General features: G+C 50.7%; 6 protein-coding genes across 6 annotated transcripts; 5 read left to right on the top strand and 1 right to left on the bottom strand.

Moving 5' to 3' along the window:
* Nucleotides 1–1,604: 1,604 nt before the first annotated feature.
* Nucleotides 1,605–2,306, top strand: FIESC28_07400 (uncharacterized protein; the record flags this gene model as incomplete). Its single annotated transcript, XM_031161540.1, has 1 exon — nucleotides 1,605–2,306. One exon carries the CDS (start codon nucleotides 1,605–1,607, stop codon nucleotides 2,304–2,306), a length of 702 nt encoding a protein of 233 aa, XP_031014445.1.
* A 576-nt stretch (nucleotides 2,307–2,882) lies between these two features.
* FIESC28_07399 (uncharacterized protein) lies at nucleotides 2,883–6,244 on the top strand (the record flags this gene model as incomplete). The annotated part of the gene is made up of 3 exons (XM_031161539.1): nucleotides 2,883–2,885; nucleotides 2,999–3,262; nucleotides 3,341–6,244. The coding sequence occupies 3 exons, from the start codon at nucleotides 2,883–2,885 to the stop codon at nucleotides 6,242–6,244; spliced, it is 3,171 nt and encodes a 1,056-aa protein (XP_031014444.1).
* Nucleotides 6,245–8,967: 2,723 nt separating this feature from the next.
* On the top strand, nucleotides 8,968–11,076 carry FIESC28_07398 (uncharacterized protein; the record flags this gene model as incomplete). The annotated part of the gene is made up of 1 exon (XM_031161538.1): nucleotides 8,968–11,076. The coding sequence occupies one exon, from the start codon at nucleotides 8,968–8,970 to the stop codon at nucleotides 11,074–11,076; it is 2,109 nt and encodes a 702-aa protein (XP_031014443.1).
* A 980-nt stretch (nucleotides 11,077–12,056) lies between these two features.
* Nucleotides 12,057–13,030, top strand: FIESC28_07397 (uncharacterized protein; the record flags this gene model as incomplete). The annotated part of the gene is made up of 2 exons (XM_031161537.1): nucleotides 12,057–12,585; nucleotides 12,639–13,030. 2 exons carry the CDS (start codon nucleotides 12,057–12,059, stop codon nucleotides 13,028–13,030), a joined length of 921 nt encoding a protein of 306 aa, XP_031014442.1.
* A 17-nt stretch (nucleotides 13,031–13,047) lies between these two features.
* FIESC28_07396 (uncharacterized protein) lies at nucleotides 13,048–13,935 on the bottom strand (the record flags this gene model as incomplete). The annotated part of the gene is made up of 4 exons (XM_031161536.1): nucleotides 13,048–13,339; nucleotides 13,403–13,413; nucleotides 13,453–13,728; nucleotides 13,780–13,935. 4 exons carry the CDS (start codon nucleotides 13,933–13,935, stop codon nucleotides 13,048–13,050), a joined length of 735 nt encoding a protein of 244 aa, XP_031014441.1.
* A 1,626-nt stretch (nucleotides 13,936–15,561) lies between these two features.
* On the top strand, nucleotides 15,562–20,321 carry FIESC28_07395 (uncharacterized protein; the record flags this gene model as incomplete). The annotated part of the gene is made up of 3 exons (XM_031161535.1): nucleotides 15,562–19,438; nucleotides 19,493–19,719; nucleotides 19,773–20,321. The coding sequence occupies 3 exons, from the start codon at nucleotides 15,562–15,564 to the stop codon at nucleotides 20,319–20,321; spliced, it is 4,653 nt and encodes a 1,550-aa protein (XP_031014440.1).
* Nucleotides 20,322–20,584: the final 263 nt, after the last annotated feature.

The following is a 20,584-nucleotide window of genomic DNA, read 5'->3' as shown; positions in this document are numbered from 1 at the left end:
CCCCCCCCCCCCCCCCCCCCCATCTCGGTTATTGCACCCAGGTCTTAAATGACATGCTAATAAGCTAGCTAGGAGTCCGGGATCTTCTGCAAAAGAAGTCCAAGTCCAAGCCCAGCCAACAGAGAACGCTCCACTAGAAGTTACTGGGGTTCGCGTCGTGATTAAGATGAGGTCTGTCTTGGCGACACGACAAAACTCCTTCCCAGAAGGATTGAGTCCTACCTTGCTCGTTCTCGTTCTCATGGTTATTGCTTGAAGAAGGGCTGTGTAGCCCTGCACGATGGTTGTGTTCCGTTTCGGATTGATGTGAGTTGTTGCATTCAAGCTGGAGCTCAGCAGCCTCAAATGCTCACCAGAGAGTGAAACAATTCTGTATCAAGATATCCATCCATTGCCATTGCTTTTGCCTAAACCCTGAAAGCTCAACGGCTCTGACTCTCAGCTTTCTCTCCCCGTATCGCCGTGTCTCGGTAGCTTATTCCGCTTATGAGCTGATTTGCTGTGACCTCAATTAATTGGATGTTTTTTCGTATGTATCTGACATGGGCCGCGCCAATGCGTGCATTCGAGGTCCATGTACCTGCTTTTTACCCCTGGCCGGGTTACTATTATCTGCTCGTTATGTGCATCCGTACTCTTTTATGAGCTCGAACGTCGCAAGCTCGGTTAATTCCCTACCTATTCAGATGTACATTCACTGTACAGCCAACGCCATAGAGCTGGGACCACCTGACGCCATTGTCAAGGATATCACCTGTTGATGAGTACGATCATTACTGAGGTGACTGATATTCAGATACAATATCAAGTAAGAAAGTTGGTTACTCTCCTACGGTATCCAATTGCATCCATAGTCTACGTCACAACCATCTCTTCAGTATCCCAGGTACTTTATAGAACATATCGTCAACTATAGTTCAAATAGTACAGAGAATGTTCTGAACAGAAATTAGTTCCAAGGAATCTCCGATCTAAATTTCGGATACGCTTCCCATATTTCTATCAGACTCCGTAGATTAACTACTCCTCTCATCTTAAGTTGTAACGTCGCCTCCCTCTGATCATGGCCAATAGGAAGAATATCTACTTTCATGTAGAGATGATGGTTCTCTAGGTCTGGATGGTAATGGTCGCAGGCCTCATAGTATTACGAGTATTGAGTTGGAAGCGAGCAACAGCTACATCAACGTATCGACTGTGACCGTTCTAACGCCATCAATGAACTGTTGATGCCGCATATCTGCACTATTGACCTTATAGAAAATTAGTAAAAACCTCGTTATCCGTATACCTATCGAATTCCGAATACAGGAGCCAGACCCCTGGAATGATAGCCTTTCACTCGGCACTCAAAGTGGCTTAGAACCTTCCAAAATTGTTCTACGTTTCCAAGTACATTGCTTCTCGTTATATCTATTGACGCTTATAGGAAGATTCGAGATAGTGTTTTACTATGGTTGCACATGTCAAATCAACACCTCTGGTGATACTGGGGGGAACCTAATGCCTCAGAAAACGAAGTCAACTAACTAAGTCACACATTGAATCTCCCTTATTAAACATCCACCTTGAAACTCTCATCTTCATCACAACCACGTTTAAAAATGCAGTCTCTCGAACTCACTCTCATAGTCGCTGCGACTCGTAACATGGGCATCGGCGCCCACGGAGGAATGCCATGGCAAGGCTTGCGCAAGGAGATGAAGTACTTTGCGCGTGTGACGACAAGACTGCCACCACAGGTACTGCTCACCAGCACACATCATAGGCCAAACGAGTATAATAAATGCTCGGGATTGGATAAGAACATACAAGAAACTCTTTCTAACAACCCTCAGGCTCCCTCATCATCTCTTAACGCAGTCATTATGGGCCGCAAAACCTGGGACTCAATCCCCACCAAGTTCCGCCCTCTAAAAGACCGTCTCAACATCGTCATAAGCCGCTCCGCGCCCTCACAGCTGCCCGAGACGGTTGAGGCTTCCGAGCCCGTTAGAGTTCAATCCCTCGAGCTTGCTCTGCAGTACGCTCGAACTCGCAGTGATGTCGGCCGCGTCTTTGTCATTGGCGGTGCACAAATCTACGATGCTGCGCTCAAGCTGCCTGAAGCACGACGTATTTTGCTGACGAGTATTGAGCGGGATTTCGACTGCGACACTTTCTTCCCTGTGGATTTAAAGGATGGAAAATGGGAGAGGAAGACCAGGGATGAGCTTCAGCAGTGGACGGGCGAGGAGGTTGAAGAGGGTGGACAAGAGGAGGCAGGAACCAAGTATGAGTTCCAAATGTGGGAGAAACTTGACTAGGTACCTGAGGTCGATGAGCATGAGCATGAGCATATAGGCTTGATACTTTCATTTCGTAAGACGGGATATCATCATTGAAAGGACCTGTTCATATACAGTTTTCATGACATGACTAAAGAGATATATCTACTCAACTAACTCTCCATTTCCAAGTCCTCTTCAAATAGTCTGACGTTTTCTATTCTTTCTTGTTGAAATGATAGACACATAAATATGATAATCCATGCCATTCTGCATACCTTGTCACAACTGCTACAGCCTTGTCCTTCACAGCTCTGCTGAAGGAAAACTATCTTCTGTGGCGTTTCAGCCTTGCCAGCCACAACGTGTAAAGCGAGCAGCCACAATTTCATCAGAGTCACATCGCTGAGTCAGCGCGTGAATAGCCCCTCCCATGTGTAGCGGCCACACACGAAAATCGAAAAATTCAACTTTACGGAAGGGTGCTGCAACACCATCACGAGTGCCGGTCGAATCTCCTCAGCTCTTCTTCCCCCCCGCCGGCTGATCGATCTCGGATCATCATCACCAACTCTCCTCTCTTAGTCAAGTTATATCTAGAGGAGGTTGCCCAGCATGGTATGTGACCTTCCCTTGTTCCCGTTGTTGGGACTCAAGCCCTATCTCTGTCGGGACCTTACCCCTCCTCCACACTGTCTCCGTCATGATGCTGACTTGAAGTTTTTCGATAGCCTCCTCCGCCACACCAAAAGCCCGAGAATGTTCTCAAGAGGGCTCATGAACTCATCGGCGTCGGTCAGGCCTCCGCTGCCTTGACCCTGCTGCATGAGCATATCACCAACAAGCGATCCCGAAATGTCCCCATCATGTCGCTGGAGCCCGTGATGCTCCTCCTCGTCGAGCTTTCCGTCGAACAGAAGAAGGGCAAGCTTGCCAAGGATGCTCTATACCAATACAAGAATATCTCACAGAACACAAATATTGGCACCATCGAGGTATGATTATGTACCACGGCTTCAACCGAGTCGCAAGTCGGTGTTGAGATATTTCGGCGCTAACACATTCATGTACAGTTGGTCTTGAAGAAGTTCATCGAGCTCGCTGTTGAGAAGGTCACTGCCGCTCAGAAGAAGGCCGACGAAGTCCAGGAGAGCATTGACGCTACTGCCGGCACCTCCAACATCGACGACCTCGAGGCCACCGAGACCCCCGAGTCTATCCTCCTCGCTACTGTCTCCGGCGAGCAGTCCCGAGATCGTACCGACCGAGCCATCGTCACCCCTTGGCTCAAGTTCCTCTGGGAGGCCTACCGAACTGTTCTCGACATCCTCCGAAACAATGCTCGCCTCGAGATCCTTTACCAGAGCACCGCCACACAGGCCTTTGACTTCTGCCTCAAGTACACCCGCAAGACCGAGTTCCGCCGTCTCTGCGAGCTGCTCCGCAACCATGTCCAGACCGCCGCCAAGTACTCTACTCAGATGCACGCCATCAACCTGAGCGATCCCGACACTCTGCAGCGACATCTTGAGACTCGTTTCCAGCAGCTTAACGTCGCCGTTGAACTCGAGCTTTGGCAGGAGGCTTTCCGCAGTGTTGAGGATGTCCATACTCTTCTCAACCTCAGCAAGCGACCTCCTAAGAATGTCATGATGGCCAACTACTACGAGAAGTTGACTCGAATCTTCCTTGTCGGTGGTAACCATCTCTTCCATGCTGCTGCTTGGTCCAAGTACTACACTCTTCTCCGACAGTCCTCCATTCTTGTCGCCAGTGGTCAGGGCAAGAAGGCTGATAACCCACCTGTGTCCGATGCCGAGCTTCAGAAGGCTGCCTCTTTCGTTGTGCTTTCCGCTCTGGCCATCCCTGTTATCAGCACCAGCCGATCTCGTGGTGCTATGGTTGACTTCGACGAAGCCAGGAAGACCAAGAACTCCCGTCTGACTCACCTCCTTGGCATGTCTCAAGCTCCTACTCGTGCCAGACTCTTCCGGGATGCTCTGTCCAAGTCTCTCCTCCAGCGCGCCCGCCCTGAGATTCGTGAGCTCTACGATATTCTTGAGGTTGACTTCCACCCTCTCTCCATTTGCAAGAAGATCTCCCCCATCTTGACCAAGATTGGTGCCGACTCTGAGATGGAGAAGTACATCCTTCCTCTCCAGCAGGTCATCCTTACCCGCCTGTTCCAGCAACTCTCTCAGGTTTACGAGACTGTTGACCTGTCTTTTGTTGAGAGTCTGGCCCAGTTCCCTGAGCCTTACCAGGTCACCCGCGGCACGATTGAGAAGTTTATCATGAACGGTAACAAGAAGGGTGATCTCTCCGTCCGCATGGCACATGCCACTGGCGTCTTGAGCTTCGACAACGATGTCTTTTCTTCCTCCAAGGCTAGCCACGGTGGATCTTCTGCTGGCTCTGCTGAGTCTGAGACCGGCACTGTCCAGCGTCTCCAGAGCACTCCCTCTGAGATCGTCCGCTCGCAGCTTACTCGCCTTGCCAAGTCTCTCTACACTACTTGCCACTACGTTGACCCCAACTTCAACAAAGCCCGTCTTGAGGCTCGCGAGGCTGCACTCGCCCGCGCCAAGGCCGGCGCCGAGCAGGAGCATCTCGATATCCTCTCACGAAAGGATCTCATCCAGAAACGCAAGGAGGCCGCTTCCGAGATCCAGGCCAAGAAGGATAAGGAGAGTGCCCGTCAGAAGAGACTTCGTGAGCAGGCTCTTCAGGAGGCTGAGGATCTGCGACTTCAGAATGAGCAAAAGGAGCGCGAGGCCAAGCGACTCAAGGCTGAGCACGACCGCGTCCGTAAGGAGGAACTCAAGAAGCAGATCGCTGATCTCAAGATGGGCGACAAGGGCATCGAGATCGATATGGACGATCTTGACAACTTCGACAGCAACCGCCTACGTGCTATGAAGCTTGCCCAGTTGGAGCGTGAGAAGAACGACGTGAACGAGCGTCTCCGCATCACTGGCAAGCGCCTCGATCATCTTGAACGTGCTTTCCGTAAGGAGGAATCCAAGAAGCTGTCCGAGGATTATGCCAAGCAGGTCGAGGAAGACCGCAAGATTTACGATACCGTTAAGGCGCAAAAGCTTGAGGAAGCCGAGCAAAAACATAAGGAGAGCGTTGAGCTCAAGCACCGACTTAGCCGACTGGTACCTCAGTACGAGGAGTTTCGCGACTCCCTTCACGAGCGTCGCCGTGATGAGTTTGAGAAGCGTCGTCGCGACGCCGAGCGAGAGCTTGAGAAGCAGATCACTCAACGTAAGAAGGAGGTCCGTGACCGACGTCTCCGTGAGAAGCGTGAGCGTGAGGAGAAGGAACGTGAGCTCCGCGAAGCCGAAGAGCGTGCCGCTCGTGAAAAGGAGGAGCAGCGCGTCCGCGATGAGGCTCGCAAGGAGGAGCTTGCCAAGCTCAAGGAGCAGCGAGAGAAGGAGCGTCAAGAGATGTTGGAGAAGGCTGCCCTCCAACAACGACGAGAGGAGGAGGCACTGGCCCGTCGCAAGGCCGAGAAGTCCCAGGCCCCTGGTGGCTTCTCTCGTGGACCAGAGCGCTCAGAGCCAGCCGCCGAAGGCAGAAGACCGGTGTTTGGTGCTGGCAAGTGGCGAGAGCGTGAGGCTGCTCGTGAGGGTGGTGATGCACCTCCTCCCGCTCGAGCACCTCCTGCCGAGAGGTCCGACTCCAACGACCGCTCCTCTGCTGGTGGTCCCCCCAGACTTGCCCTTTCTGGCGGTAAGCCCAGCTGGCGAGAACGCGAGGCTGCTAAGCAGGCCGGTGGTAGCGGAGCCGATACTGGATCTTCCGCCCCTCCGCCTCGCTTCGCGCCTAGAGGTGGTGCGCCACCCATGGATCGAAGCGGCTCTGGCCGCGCTGAGGATGATCGAAAGCAGTCTCCCGCTCCTCCTGCGGAGTCCCAGCCTGCGTCACGAACAGCTGGCAAGTGGGTTCCTCCTCACATGAGGAACAAATAAGTAGTTAGGGATGGCATTTGCGACTCATGGCGTTAATAGGTTTGCTTCCATGTAGGAAAAGTAGTAGTAGTCCTTATGAATCAATACAAGCGACTAAGCACACGAGAACCATGTTACGACCGTTTCCTCTTTGCAAATCAAAGTTTATGGTTATCCGAGAGTATGTTAGAATTCTTTAGGTAGATAAATAAGTTGATGACCTTTTACAACCTTTTACGAAGAAACCGAGTGCCACAGCCCGGCTAGGCCAGTTGTTTATTAGTTTACATTCCTTGTGCCTGGTCAAGTTCTCACCATGGCTTATGTGGCTGTCATGGTGGAGGGTCCTTGACAGGTAAGTCTGAACGATCCTCTGCCCTGACTAGTGAGTTATGGTCGTGTTGTTTAAGGGTCCTGGGCTTGTGTGGGTTTATGAATTACAAATGTTGGATTTTGCGAGTCAGATAGGTTAGGTTATTGCATCATATTCCAATCAAATGGAGTTGACAGCAGAAATATTTTAAAACTGCTAAAGGAAATCGAGCGGGTTGAGCTTGGTTGGTTTCATGGTAGTCTCGTCGATCGACCTCGATGTCTATAGTAGAATATGTAAGGCGAGGACCCAAGAGGCCAAGGCTCAAAAGACCTCATTCATTGCAAACTTCTATGACGAATGAAGTTATTGATCTACAATCAGAGTTTGGTTCCTGGGCCTTCGGCATCTTTAGTGAGCCTCAAATTCTCAACGGTCTATTCTGAAACTGCAAGACCATGGACGAGACCGTCGTCGAGGATGCCCGTATCCACGGTTATGGAGTCTTAGTTTAAGCATGATCAGGATAGCTGAATTGAGTGAGGTCAGCAAATATGGTCAAACTGTTGAAGCCGGTAGAGGCACTCTGGCGATGCGGCGTTATGCTTCCTTTGGTTGCCGATCTGTGATATACGAGAAGATGGGCACATCATGATTTGCACAAATGGTAGAATTCTGTTACTAAGAATGTCTGGGGTTGAGCGTCATGACTGTTCCTCGACGATCTATTTGCTTTCACAGAATATCATTAATGTTGTGTAGGTACTGCGTGTAATGGGAGGACAACCCGTGTAAGTGCCAGTGTCACGTGTGCATTGACTACTCGCTCAAAGCAACTCCATCTCTTCACCACTACTTCTTCTTTACAACTCAACACAACACAACACAATGACAGCTTTAAACTTGGTCCTCCCATAAAAGTAATTGCTACACTTTCAAGATCCTCTTGTGGCTGATCTACGCAACAAGGCCATTGTCAAAAGTTTCCTACATCATCCATCCAATCTTGTCCAAATCCGGCGATGAAGGTGACCGGCCAGACCGAACCTCAGCCATCTAGATCCCTACGGCATAGACTTTCCGATTATTGGTGCCTGACTTCTCTCCATTAAAGTCTTGGCAGGGCAAAACTGGGGAAGCTCAAGAGGTTGCAGTGGTATTGACGACCGACCAACAGGATGTCAGCAAGTGCTGGGTCCTCGGGTCAAGAGCTAAACCAAGTCATGCGGGTCTGTGGTTCATGATGGCATTACCGCGGTGTTGACACCGGAATCTTGGGTCCGATCTGGGCCCCCATAGGAACTACCCAGGAATTTGGAATGCGATCATCCGAACTTGTGTTTCGGGAAGGCGGGATCTTTCGAAGGGACCAACAAGGATCTTCTCTTCTCGAAGCTACTGAGCGAAGTCTGGCTTGACAAGTGCCCTGTCATAATACTATATCCGAGTGTATTCAACGTTGTCTCTGCTGATGACAGAATATTATACCGATAACACTTACACTGGCTTCCAGACGTCAACCAAGCGCATAACGCTTTGATGGGTCTGGGGCTCTTGCAACGCACCTGCACCCGCTTCTGCAGGAACAGACGGGAGACCTGCAGAAGCCTTGAGCGCCTCAGAAGCTATACCAAGCCGACAGTCATCGGCCATGTCTGGACCCTTGGCGTCTCCACGTGTTTCGAGCTTCAGCTTCAAACTTTGTTCTACCCATACGCTTGTGTCAGAATAGCCATCGCAGGCCTCTCGGTGCCTCGCTTGTTGGTCTAGTACCAACAACCCGGACCAAGGTGCAGGCCAGATCTTACCTACCTCATCAACTCCGCCCAACCTAACGAGAAAAGGTTCTTACCTCACTAGTGGAACTTGGATACAATCATAACACTACGGTCCTCAAGCTACTATGGTATGTGTTAGACGCTTCGTGGCGTCTGCCTACAGTTACTGGTTTGGGCAGAGCGCCTCTAGTTCCGCTATTCAGCGGGTTCATCGGCGTCTAGAGGCGTCTCTAGGTCATCGCGATGCTATTCAGAGCACTTTGATGTGGTATTGTGGTCGGTACGGGGCTTCCGGTCCCTGAGCCCATGGCTGTCGGTATGACTGTAAGTGCACAAGTTGGTAGAGGCAAAAAGCAAACAGTCCTTGATATTGCCATGGACGCAGAGGATAAATAACCTCACCCATCCCATCCCAAAGTCAGTCTTTTCTCATCATCCAACAGCAGCTTCTCAAGCAATCAGCTACTCTCACATTCTCTTCTCCCAACTCACTCTCTCTCTCTCTCTCTCGTTTCTGCCTTCGGGTATCACTCTCTTTAAATATACAGATAGCTTGCAACACCATCGAGACGCCTAACACTCACTATCACTTACAATAATCTCGGCCTTGATCTGCAACTTTCGATCCTTTCATTGAAAACAACAACAACACCATGTTCTCGCTTCGAACTGTCGTCGCCGGTGCGACTCTTGCCTTGGCCGGCATCGCTCAGGCCTGGCACACTGAGTACCCACCTTGTCTCGATCCTTTCCAGCCATATGTCGCGGCTGGATGTTACCAGGACGGTGTTGCTGGAGGCAGTGGCAGTGCGCTCATCTACCGCTCTGGTCAGAACCAGTACAACATGACTGTTGAGAAGTGTGTCGCTGAGTGCAAGGGCAACGGCTTCCGCTATGCTGGTCTCAAGTACTACGGCGTCTGCTACTGCGGTTCAACCGTCGGCGGTGCCCAGCTCGATGACAGCCAGTGCAGTTACCAATGCACTGGTGATAAGACTCAAACATGTGGCAGTGACAACGCTCTCTCTATCTGGCAGGATCCTACCTTCAAGACCACTGATCTTGGTGGTGTCGTCACCAACCTTCCCGGAGTCATCAAGTCCATTGCCGGTTACAAGCCTAGTGGCTGCTACACTGACAACTCCTCCAAGGGCCGTGCTCTGACCTGGCCTATGGATGTTGATGGTTCCAAGATGACTCCCTCGACCTGCTTGAACGCCTGTGCTGACCAGGGTTTCCCTCTCGCTGGTCTCGAGTACGGTGGCGAATGCTACTGTGGTAACGTTCTGGCCAACGACACTGTCAAGGCTAATGTTGACGACTGTAACGTCCCTTGCAACGGAGACAAGACCCTGCTTTGTGGTGGACCCAGCCGTCTGAGTGTCTACATCTCTAACGATTTGCTATCTCTCCAGCCTTGTGGTTGGACTCCATCTGGTTCTTCCTCCTCCTCTCTGTCCTCGACCTCGACCTCGACCACTTCTGCTTCTACTTCTACTTCGAGCACTTCCACTTCCACCTCAAGCGTCTCGTCTGTGTCTTCTGTCAGCTCTTCCAGCTCCAGCTCGACTACAACCTTGAGCACCATTGTCAGCTCTACCACAAACAACGGCCCCAACCCTCCTCCCTCGAGCACCAACAGTGGTCCCAACCCTCCTCCTTCCAGCACCACTAACAACGGTCCTAACCCTCCTCCTTCCAGCACCACTAACAACGGTCCTAACCCTCCTCCCTCGAGCACCAACAGTGGTCCCAACCCTCCTCCTTCCAGCACCACTAACAACGGTCCTAACCCTCCTCCTTCCAGCACCACCACCAACAATGGTCCCAACCCTCCTCCTGGAGCTACCACCACTACCTCTTGCACCACCACTATCGGCCCGGCTATGTGCACTTCTACTGTTGTCGTTCCTAACACCTGCGAGTACAAGTGCGGTAACTGGTGTGCTCCCTCTGTTCCCGACTTCCAGGACCAGAACAGCTGCCTGACTGCTTACAACAACTGTGCTAAGAACATTGCTTCTTGCTTCCAGAACGCTGGCTGGCCTGGAGTTCTCAACTGTTTCGATTTCTCCAAGTGGTGTGATGGTCTTCAGGGTTACTGTGCCTCCACTTGCTCTCGTGGTCGCAACTGTAACAAGGCTGGCTGCTTCAACAACAACGCTCCCTCCGGTGGAAACAATGTCAAGACCACCACCAGTGTTTACCCTTGTGCTGCCACTAGCACTTCCACCACTGCTTCTTCTGCCTCCACCTCGTGCGCTCCTCAGCCCACCAACATTTGCTCGCAGCCCAGCTCCCGCATCTGGGGTTACGGCCCTGGTAACCCCGTTGGCGGTATTGAGCTTCCTCTTGTTGCCTGCAACGACTTGAAAAGCGACTTCTCGCAGAACCCCTTCAAGCTGTACACGGATATCAACTCCAACTCTTGCTCTTCTTACCGTCGCAACCAGCAGTCCAGCGCCTGCGCCGACGCCTGCAAGACCCAGTACACTGCTTGTCTCAACACCTATGTCCAGAGCTGCAAGAAGCTCAACACTCGCAGCGAAGGCAGCAACTACTTCGACAAGCGCTCTCACTCTCACTTCCACAAGCGTGCCCTTGAGAAGTCTGGCATTGAGCCCCGATGGTTCAACTTGTTCGGCAACGATCAGTGGCAGACTGCTCAGACCAAGTGTGGCATCCAGTACACCGACTGTCTCGCTGAGAACAGAAATGTCTACTTCAGCAACCGTTGCCAAAACTTTGGCACTGGTATCTAAGCATCTCAAGGATATGGAGTTCCGGTGATTGGAGGTCAAAAGTGATCAAGTGTTCGGATCTGGACAATTGGATATGTATACTAGGGATTGAATGGGGAAAGGATTCGGGGTGTTGGCTTTTGATTAGTGTCTTGGGATTGGCTGGTGTTTTTGTACTTACTCACACACACTCGTTTAGTTATTGTTTACTGGTCAGACTGTCATTCGCTATAGAAGCTGTATTGTTTTGATACTCTTACTCCCCTGCGCCGTGTGAACCATAGTGATACATCCTCACCACAAACAGTACTAACAAGATACGCAATTGATATGCCATGTTCTTTCGTATAATTAAACGAGTTGTGGCATTTATGTCATCGATACCTGTTTTCCCTTAAGTTTGAGTAGTAATTTGGAATATCTAAAGGTCAAAGTTGACAACCGTTTCATTGTCGAGAGCTGTAGGGTAGATCGCGTCGGTCTGAGTTCACTGGCATTTCTATCTTTCAGCGGGTATATATAGATATGTTTATATGTTGGCAGTTCGATAAGATAAAATTGGCGTTCTGTCTCCAAATTGTTTGATGATAATAAGGTGTATAAGACTGGGTGTTATGGATGATGTTCAGTATGCTTCTCCGTCAACGACCTTTACTCACCTGGATGGTGAGAAGCTACTCATGATGACCAATATTGGAGTGCTTACTCTTATAAAGTCGGATCGACATCGTCGAATTAGTTATGATATTTTTATTTTAAATACACACGGAGAAGTATATTTGCTGAAATACCTAGAGTCACAAATTCGCTGTAAACACACAATTTGCTTTATTGGCACTGTGCAGGACACGCCAGTCTCGGACGTTGAATAAAGCACATGCTTTTCGACAACACAAACTGGTCTCTTTTCTGCCATCTTCGCCTCCATCTCACTTCAACTCACCTGTTATAAGGGGACCATGACCAAAATATTGCACCACTCGATTGACTTGGTGTCAAATATGACGCCAGCTCAATGGTGCCAGGGCTTCTTTGCCCTTTCTACAACCATCATCATTGGTATCCAAGTTCTCCCACACGACGTCCGTAGTGCTCTTATGGACTATGGTGCACGGAGGCCCAAAGACACGAAGCCTGGGAAGAAGGAGGTGGAAAACAAGGGGCAAGCTTTTGTGCCTCTGAGGTCGTTTCTGAAAAATTTGACAGAGTATGGGCAAGTGCCTCATTCGTGGTTCTTGCACTTCTACATCACGTCGGTATTCCTATCAGGTTTCTGGGCGTGGCAGTATTTCACCAAGGGGTCGGTATTGAAGAGTGTCATTACGTGGCAGGACCGAGCTGGCGGACCGTCTATGAGTTTGGAGCAAGTATTTGTGGCATGGCTGTTTATGGCCTTGCAGGGTTCAAGAAGGCTCTGCGAGAGTTTGTTCGTATTCAAGCCAGGGTCGTCACCTATGTGGTTTATCCACTGGGCTCTTGGTCTTGCGTACTACATTACAATAACCCTTGCTGTCTGGGTTGAGGGTTCCAGTACGTTCTTAAATATATTACACCTGGCAGCAGCAGAAACTGACAAATTGCAGGTGCAATCTTAGCAGCCTGGAATTCTCCCGCACAACCTCTCCGAATCCCACCAAGGTTGCCTTCAGCTCTGGCATTGTTCATTGTGGCGTACTTCAAGCAGAACCAATGTCACAGGCACCTGGCAAGTCTCAAGAAGTATACACTCCCAAGTGAGGGATGGTTCAAGTACTTGGTCTGTCCACACTACACTTCAGAATGCCTTGTGTATCTCGCCATTGCGTGGATCGCCGCACCCCAAGGTCAACTCCTCAACAGAAGCGTTCTGAGTGGTCTCGTGTTCGTGGCTGTGAACTTGGGTGCCACAGCAAAGGGGACCAAGGCATGGTATGTGCAAAAGTTTGGCGCAGAGAAGGTCGCGGAGCGATGGATCATGATCCCACCCGTCTACTAGCTCGGAGTGATCGGCCTTCAACGATTCAAGAACATGCCGAGTTTGTTTGCGATTTTCGACACCTGAATAACGTCTCGATACGTCAGACTCGTGCGGATTTTACGAACATGTGTGCCGTTGGCGTATGCATCGGGCGAATGAAGCAAGTCCCAGTTAGCAATAGTATTGGGATTGAGGTCGACATCTTCTTCGATGTCGGCAATACCGTGAAGGTAGTGGGTATACAGTTGGTCAGTCGTAATGAGCAGACTGCGAGGTTCCTGAAGGATTCTCCAAGCAGGCACGGGGTCAAGGGCGCCATCGTCCTTGCTACGATGCAAGTTCAGGCACAAGCTGGAACCGAGGCTCACTGTGCATACTACGGGCCAATACGCGGCACCATCCTATATAGGATGAGCATTAAGATAGCGAAAAGGATATACCACTTGCTGTGTACTCAACTTGTGCGGCATGATGCCAATGCCGGGTGGATATTCGTTAATGAGGACATGATTTGGCTTTTGATGTGGACTGTCGCAGAATATATGACCAGCTTCTGATTCTTTGACCGGAAGCGAAGACAATCGAGATATGACAGGATCCTGAAGCCATGTAGGAAGAGGAGCATCGAGTAGTTTGTTGTTGACAAGGTCTGAAGGCCACGTCTGAAGACGTCGTTTTGTCAACTGTTTCCATCTCGGCTTAGGCGCACTGGATATCTGTAGATATACTTAGCGGCGAACCAGACACACGATGCTATATAGACACACTTTATCTAGGATTATCTGCTCTTCTTCTTCGGTAATGAAGTTGGGTATGTAGTATGCCGTCTGAGGAAGAGAGGTGATTCGGACATGTTCTAATGAAGAGGGAAGCAAAAGACCGCTTCTATCTCCTCCAGACAAGGCAGACTCTGACGCCTCCATTATGAAATCGCTTTTATTGCGCAGGTCATGAAATACCAGGTGTTGAGCAGTTGATCAGCAGTGATGTGATTGATTCCACACGCTGAGAGTTTGATAAAGGGTAGTTGTTTTAGCTAAGATCAGCAGGTATAGAATTGTTAGGTGGCTAGAGTGGAGATACTTGGGAATTGTTAGTGGCTACTTACATCAAAATTGAGAAGCCGCAGGCAGATAGATCCTGGTCAGGGAAATTGATGAAACTTGGACCAAGGCCCAGTCAAGTCCAGCCCAGGATGTGTGTATGAGGTAGATTTAAATATGCCGCTACCCTACCCGGTACTTGCCTTATCGTAGTTATGCATATGTAGTGACTTAACAGACGCTACTTTAATGCTTTGTTATGAACTGATTCTATAAAACGTATAAATCCAATCCAATCAGATTCGAGTTCAATCATGAGGCAATGGATCAAGGTGTCATCTTCAAGTGCCTTTCATAACATGGAGCAGGGGGATTAGGGACAGGGGCTTAGGGACCGTCAGCAGCCTAAGCCCACTAAATGGGTATCACTAGCGCAGGTAGGCTTCAGTGGGTTTTGCCCCCGGAACTCAGAGTCGGAGAGTCAGATGAATAGCCCAACTTTAATGCAGCCCTCGGTGAAGATAATACATGAGTTAGGAAACGAATTTATGCTCTATGCTATATACCGCTTGACCGGGTAGGTACTTTGACTCCCGCACAGACTCAATTATCATGTCACACGCTTCAAAACAACCCATTCTTTTTCTTTTTAATGCTCATATTGAAGCCACACAATCCTTGTCTCTGATTGGCTCGAAAGTACGGTCAAAGACTCTATGTGCGACCGTATCGTAATCGCCCTAGCCTTCACACCCGGACAGACTAAAAGACAGTACGAATGAACGACATGACGGACCAATCGTACTCTTCCTTTGAGCCTGGGCCTGGCTTCTATTGCTTAGTCCTGGCCTTTCTCTCTCTCTTCCACTCTCTCGTTCTCAGTCAATCTCGCTCTCGACTCGCCTCGCCTCGTCTTGCTTTGCCTTGCCTTGCTTAGGTCGCTCACCCTCTCTCGACTTGGACAAAGACCCGTATCCTCAATTCGATTTAGGTACCTGCCTACTACCTATAGTACCTACCATAACATAACACAACACAACATAACATCCATCACGTAACTCTACCTAAAACAAGGTTTACGTTTACATCCATTATCGGTCCTCCGTCGCCAATAAGCCTCCACCTTCCAGTTCCAGTTCCAATTCCTACTCTACTCACCTTCAATCCGAAACTTACCACCCTCACACTCTCTCCATAATCCACCTACAACCAACGCCATCTTCTCATCATCACGACCTGCCGAATTAATTCTCTCGTTGCGCATAGCCTTTGGTGTTTTTCTCCGCCTTTGCTTCGTGCGTTGCGTGTCTTTTGGTCACGCCCGTGTTCTTTCGCTGTTGCCACTCTGTCGCGCCCGACCGTTGCATCCAGTTCAGTTCAGTTCAATTCTAGGTTTAAGGGGATTCACGCATCACCAACCGCGCGAGTTTATCGCCTGCCATCCTCAGCTTTGATCATCATCACCAGAATGGTGGTAGTCGCTAGTCGTCCTCGCAGGTAAATGTCATGGATGCGCAGAATGCTGCCCAGTCCGACCAGACGAGGCCTGCTGGCGACTCCCCTCATCAGCGGCCTGACTCGAAACCCGAAATCTCAAAGTCAACACCGCCGCCAGTAAGCCCCAAGCCTTCTGAGCCTATTGACAAGGATAAAGATAAGGATAAAGATTCCCGTCGAAACGCGAATTCTTCCTCTGCAGTTGATCAAGATGCTTCTGAAGACCGCGATTCTGACGCAGAAACCATCGTTTTGCCGGGCAAGGATGGCCACTCCCCGTCAAAGGCTCGGAAGGTGAGGCAAGAGGACAGGAGTGACGGTGACGGCGATGGTGATAATTCCAAGTCCTCTATCAAAGCTGCAGGCTATCGCCCCCCAGAACTTGAAAAGCAGGCATCATCTATTCATGCCCGCGGCGACCCTGTGAAAACCAAGCGCACGCCGGCTCACCCCGAACGCGAGAGGCTGGCACGGGGTAAAGACGCCGCTGCTTCCAGTGGCTTGAGCTCTGCGCCTGCGTCACCGCCCCATCATCGGCCACAACAGCGTCGACGTTTTGCCGAGGATATACAGTCCTCTTCAGACTCTGAACCTTCTCATTCCCGACCTGCCAAGTCACTCCGTGAAAAACTCAAACCAAGCGAGAATTCTGTGCCTAACAAGCGGAAAAGTCTCAAAGTTGAGTCTGATGACGAGGGCGAGAGTCGCAAAATCAGACGGCAACGAACAACCAGTGTCAGCATCGATTCGAGTCGCCTGCCAAAAGAGCACAAGCCTTTCTCAGCAAAGGCGCAGCATGATTCGCAAACCCGATCTATTTCCCCACAGTCTCGAGCCCACCGACGAAGTGCTTCTTCCCAGTTACCTTCTTACACATCCAACGGTTTTGGCCAGAAAAAGCGGCGGCTACCGCCTCCACTGCATTCAACCGAATGGCACTCCGACGATTCTTCTGCCAGTGGCAGCCCCCACCCTCGCAGCTCCAAACTACGTAGCCTGGCAACGCCCGCCACCGATACAAATGCATCCCCCGCAAGAATGGCCCCCCATAAGAAGCACCTCGATGCGCATGGTCAAACTTTCCTGGCCCGCGCCTGTGCACGAGGTGAATATGAGGGGGCCAAGACACGCCTGACCGAAAGACCCGAGGATTTAAATGTTGCTGATTACGCCGGAAATACGCCACTCCAAATTGCAGCCATTAATGGCTGCGAAGACATCGTTAAACTGCTGATTGATGCTGGATGTAATCTGGACTGTGTCAACTACGACAAGGACACGCCACTGCTGGACGCAGTCGACAACGGCCATCTAGGTGTAGTCAAGCTTTTACTGGATGCTGGTGTCAACCCCCGAAAAGCAAACGTCAACGGCGAGGAGCCCATCGACCGTGTGAGCGATGACACAGATAATGCGGAAGAGATCCGAGCCGCGCTCATGGCAGCAAGGAAGCGGGCGGGGGATCGAAGGCGCACCTCGGAAGAACAGCACTCGCACCAAGATCAGGATGTACGCGATTCTCACGCCCCAGATAGCCCGCGTCGCTCACCTGCCACGAACTCCGGATCAGGCCGGAGAACCGGAACAGTGCGCGCAACGAAGACGCGAAACGATCTACTATATATGCCCCTCGACGAAAAGACACTTCGACAGGCTGCTGGGCGTGGAGACGAAGAAACTGTCGCCCGTATCTTGCAAGTGAAAGAGGGATTTAACGACCCCGAATCCATGGTTGCTGCAGCGCGAGGTGGACATGATTTGGTTATTCAGCTACTTCTCGGCCTGGGAGGTGCTAACCCTGACCCGCGACCCGTTTACAATGCTCAACCAGAGTTTGCGACGCCAATACTCGCCGCGATCGGACAGGAAAACATCAAAGTGGTCGAGTTGCTTTTAGAGCAGGCTGGTTTCGATCCTACTAGGAGATATAAAGGCGAAACATACTACGAAATTGCACGACAGCGTGCAGGCCCGAACTGGAAGGACGAAGAGCATATGTTGAAGAATGCTTATGACGAGTACAAGAGAAGTCATAAGGACTCTGCCAAGACAAAGTCGCCAAGCCGCCGTGAGCGAGACCAAGATCGTGGTGATCGTGAAGAACGGGAAGCCAAGCGCGCACGACGGGCTGAAACTAAAGACAAAGACGAAGCTCGACAGCATAAACGAAACCTCTCCAGTCCCGAACCGAAGAAGAAGTCCGCCACCTCCAAACTCACAAGTCCAAGAGAAAAGCGGAGATCAAACTCTATTACGAATCAAGGAGATGAAAGCTCAAAGCGTGGCCCAGGGCGACCCCGAAAAGAAGACCGCATTCCATCCATCAATGTTTCCGATCGTGAAGTGTCTCCGACCATGTCTCACAAGCAACTCAAGGCCAAGCATGTTGACTCGGATGCCGCTGCTGCATCCTCAGAGGGCGAAACAGTTAAACCTAGGAGAAAACTTATTTCTAAAGGCGAGCTCCGTGGAGAACGAGACCGAGAGCGGCAGCGACGCGCTAGTATGGCATCGAACGCCTCGTCCCTCAAGGACCACCCGACAAGCCCCCACGAGTCGAAACATGAGGAACCAGCCGACAAGCATGACAAACACGACAAGAATAGGGTTGAGAAACTCTCTGAGAAATACCATGACCGAGCCAAGGCTCTCAAAAGAGACGAATCTCGGGACCGATTATCGGTGTCTGGTGACGGATCGACTAAGAGGCATCGTGCTAGCATTACACCTGATCGGCCAAGTAATGGCAATAAGGATGACAGCGAAGTCCCACCTAAACGGCGGCGTCTTGAAAGCGAAACGAAAGAGAAACGCCCGAAGCAAGCTTTGTCTTCCGATGAGAGGCCTCGCAAATCCAGCAATGTCCAAGATTCTTCCAAGTTATTAGCGAAATCAACTCACAAGAAGCATGATGATGATAGGCGTGAGAAGCGCGTTAACTCGCATCGCGCTGATACCGACCGTGCCAGCAGCGCTGAAAGACAGATCCATGTCAAGTCAGAGGAGACTGACGTGGAGATGAAAGATGCTGATTCTATCAAGGCTGTGTCAGAGTCAGAACTTCAAGCAGCTCGAGCCAAAGAGGCTAGGGAAGCTAAGGAGATTGAGCAAGAAAAGCATCGACAAGCTGAAACCGAGGCAGCCAAGAGGGAAGAATTGCGGAAGAAAGAGGACGCACGCAAGAGAGAAGAAGAACGCAAGCGGGCTGAAGCTGAAGCTGCTCAGCAACACGAAGAAGAAGCCCGAAAGAAAGTAGAGGAGGAAGAGAAGCGTAAGGAGGAGATAGCGGAGAAGGAGAGATTACGAAAGGAGGAGGAAGAGCGCGAGGCCGAGCTCAAGCGGAAGGACGAACAAGAACGCCAACGACAAGAAGACGAGAAGCAACGACGCGAAGCTGAGGAAAAGGCCCGGCAGGAGGAGGAAGAGAAACGACGGGTCGAAGTGGAAAAGAAGAAGAAGGAAGAGGAAGAGAAAAGGCAGCGTGAAGAAGCGGAGAGGTTGCATCGCGAACAACTCGAGCGAGAGGCAGCTGAAGAAGCTCGACGACAACGCGAGGAAGAGGAGCGGAAAGAACGTGAGCGGCGAGAACGTGCGCACCGCGAGGATCAAGAACGAAAACGCGCCGCGCGCGAAGCCGAACAACGACGATTACGCGAAGAGCAGGAACGCATGCGGCTCAACAAACTACCCCCTCTTCTACGATGGTTTGATACATGTCCAAACCCTAAGCTCCCAGTCCTTGCAGAGAAGTTCAAGCGCATTCAAGGCTGCCGATACGATACAATCCGAAGAGAAGCCAACGGTACGCCCGAAGGCCGTGAGCAGTGGGTGCTGAACACTCATGTGGCTCTTCTCCTCGGTGAGAAGGACCTAGACCTCTCCAGATGTAAGTCTCACGGATATAACTTCTCTTTTAATGTGCCCACTAACTAATTTCCAGATACGGCCTGGGAACGCGCCCCTGTCAGTCAACTAGCCAAGATGTCCCTTTGGCGTGTAGAGTGGCGCCTCTACTCCCTCATCGACGAGAAAGTCTGGGATCTTGGTCGGCAGCTGTCCGGATACTACGGCGAAGAGGATCCCTCTGAGCTGTGTTTTGATACGAAGCAGCGATTACGGGAAGAGGCTTGGGAGAAGTTCCGCAGCATGGACATGTTTTTCGTCAAGGTAAATAACCCATCATGAGAACGCACGATAACATTAAAACTAACACAACATAGTTGTCTGATCTCATGTATACCGTTCCCAACATTCCACATCTTCGCAATGCCCAGCTTGCGGTTGAGTACCGTGAACTCTTGGAGTCAGAAGCACAAAGCATGCAATGGGGTACATGTCAAAAATGGAAGCAAGATCCAGATGCTGCTCGTTATCATGGGCTTGCTCCTCGATGCAAGTACTATCTCAACGGAGCGCTGGTCGACGAGGATATGCCGCAGCTAGCACAGACGAGCAGCACTCCATTCCCCGATAAGAAAGTACCTCGACGCGGGTTGGTGCAAGTGTTTCCAGATGACCCAGACTATGCTCGACTCTGTTCGGAACAGGGCCTGGAGCATCTCGTCAATGGCCATCTCAGCCCGCCCCTCATCAACGGCATTCATTCTTCGCCAATCAGTCAGAAATCAATGGTGTCAGGCGGACCGCTTAACGGCACATTTAAAGCCTTGACGCCTGGCTCGACAACCGAGAGCCTGCCAGTGTCGATGGCAGGACACGATACCCTCACAAATGGTATTAACGGAAACATGAATGGGACCTCGCACTGAATCGAATGAGTTCGAAATCACGATCGAACACACCTTGTTTTATTATTGCTTTCAGTTTTCTTTGTTAGCATAACGATCATGGACGGCGCAGATACAGACTAGGGCTACGGAATGGCTTATTGCTTTTATCAACAGACCGGTGTAGTTATGTTTGTGAATCACCGGTATCTATTCACGACGGTTGGCTTGGAAGACAAAACAGGCTTGTGGAAGAGTCCAAGGTCTTGATCTAGAGTTGGATGGATGAGTAACTGAAGGGTTAC

This window comes from Fusarium coffeatum (genome assembly GCF_003316985.1).
Source record: "Fusarium coffeatum strain FIESC_28 chromosome Unknown BRIP53273_contig_162, whole genome shotgun sequence".
Classification (NCBI taxonomy): domain Eukaryota; kingdom Fungi; phylum Ascomycota; class Sordariomycetes; order Hypocreales; family Nectriaceae; genus Fusarium; species Fusarium coffeatum.
Note: the sequence above shows the minus strand (reverse complement) of the source record. Positions and strands in the feature narration are given on the sequence as shown.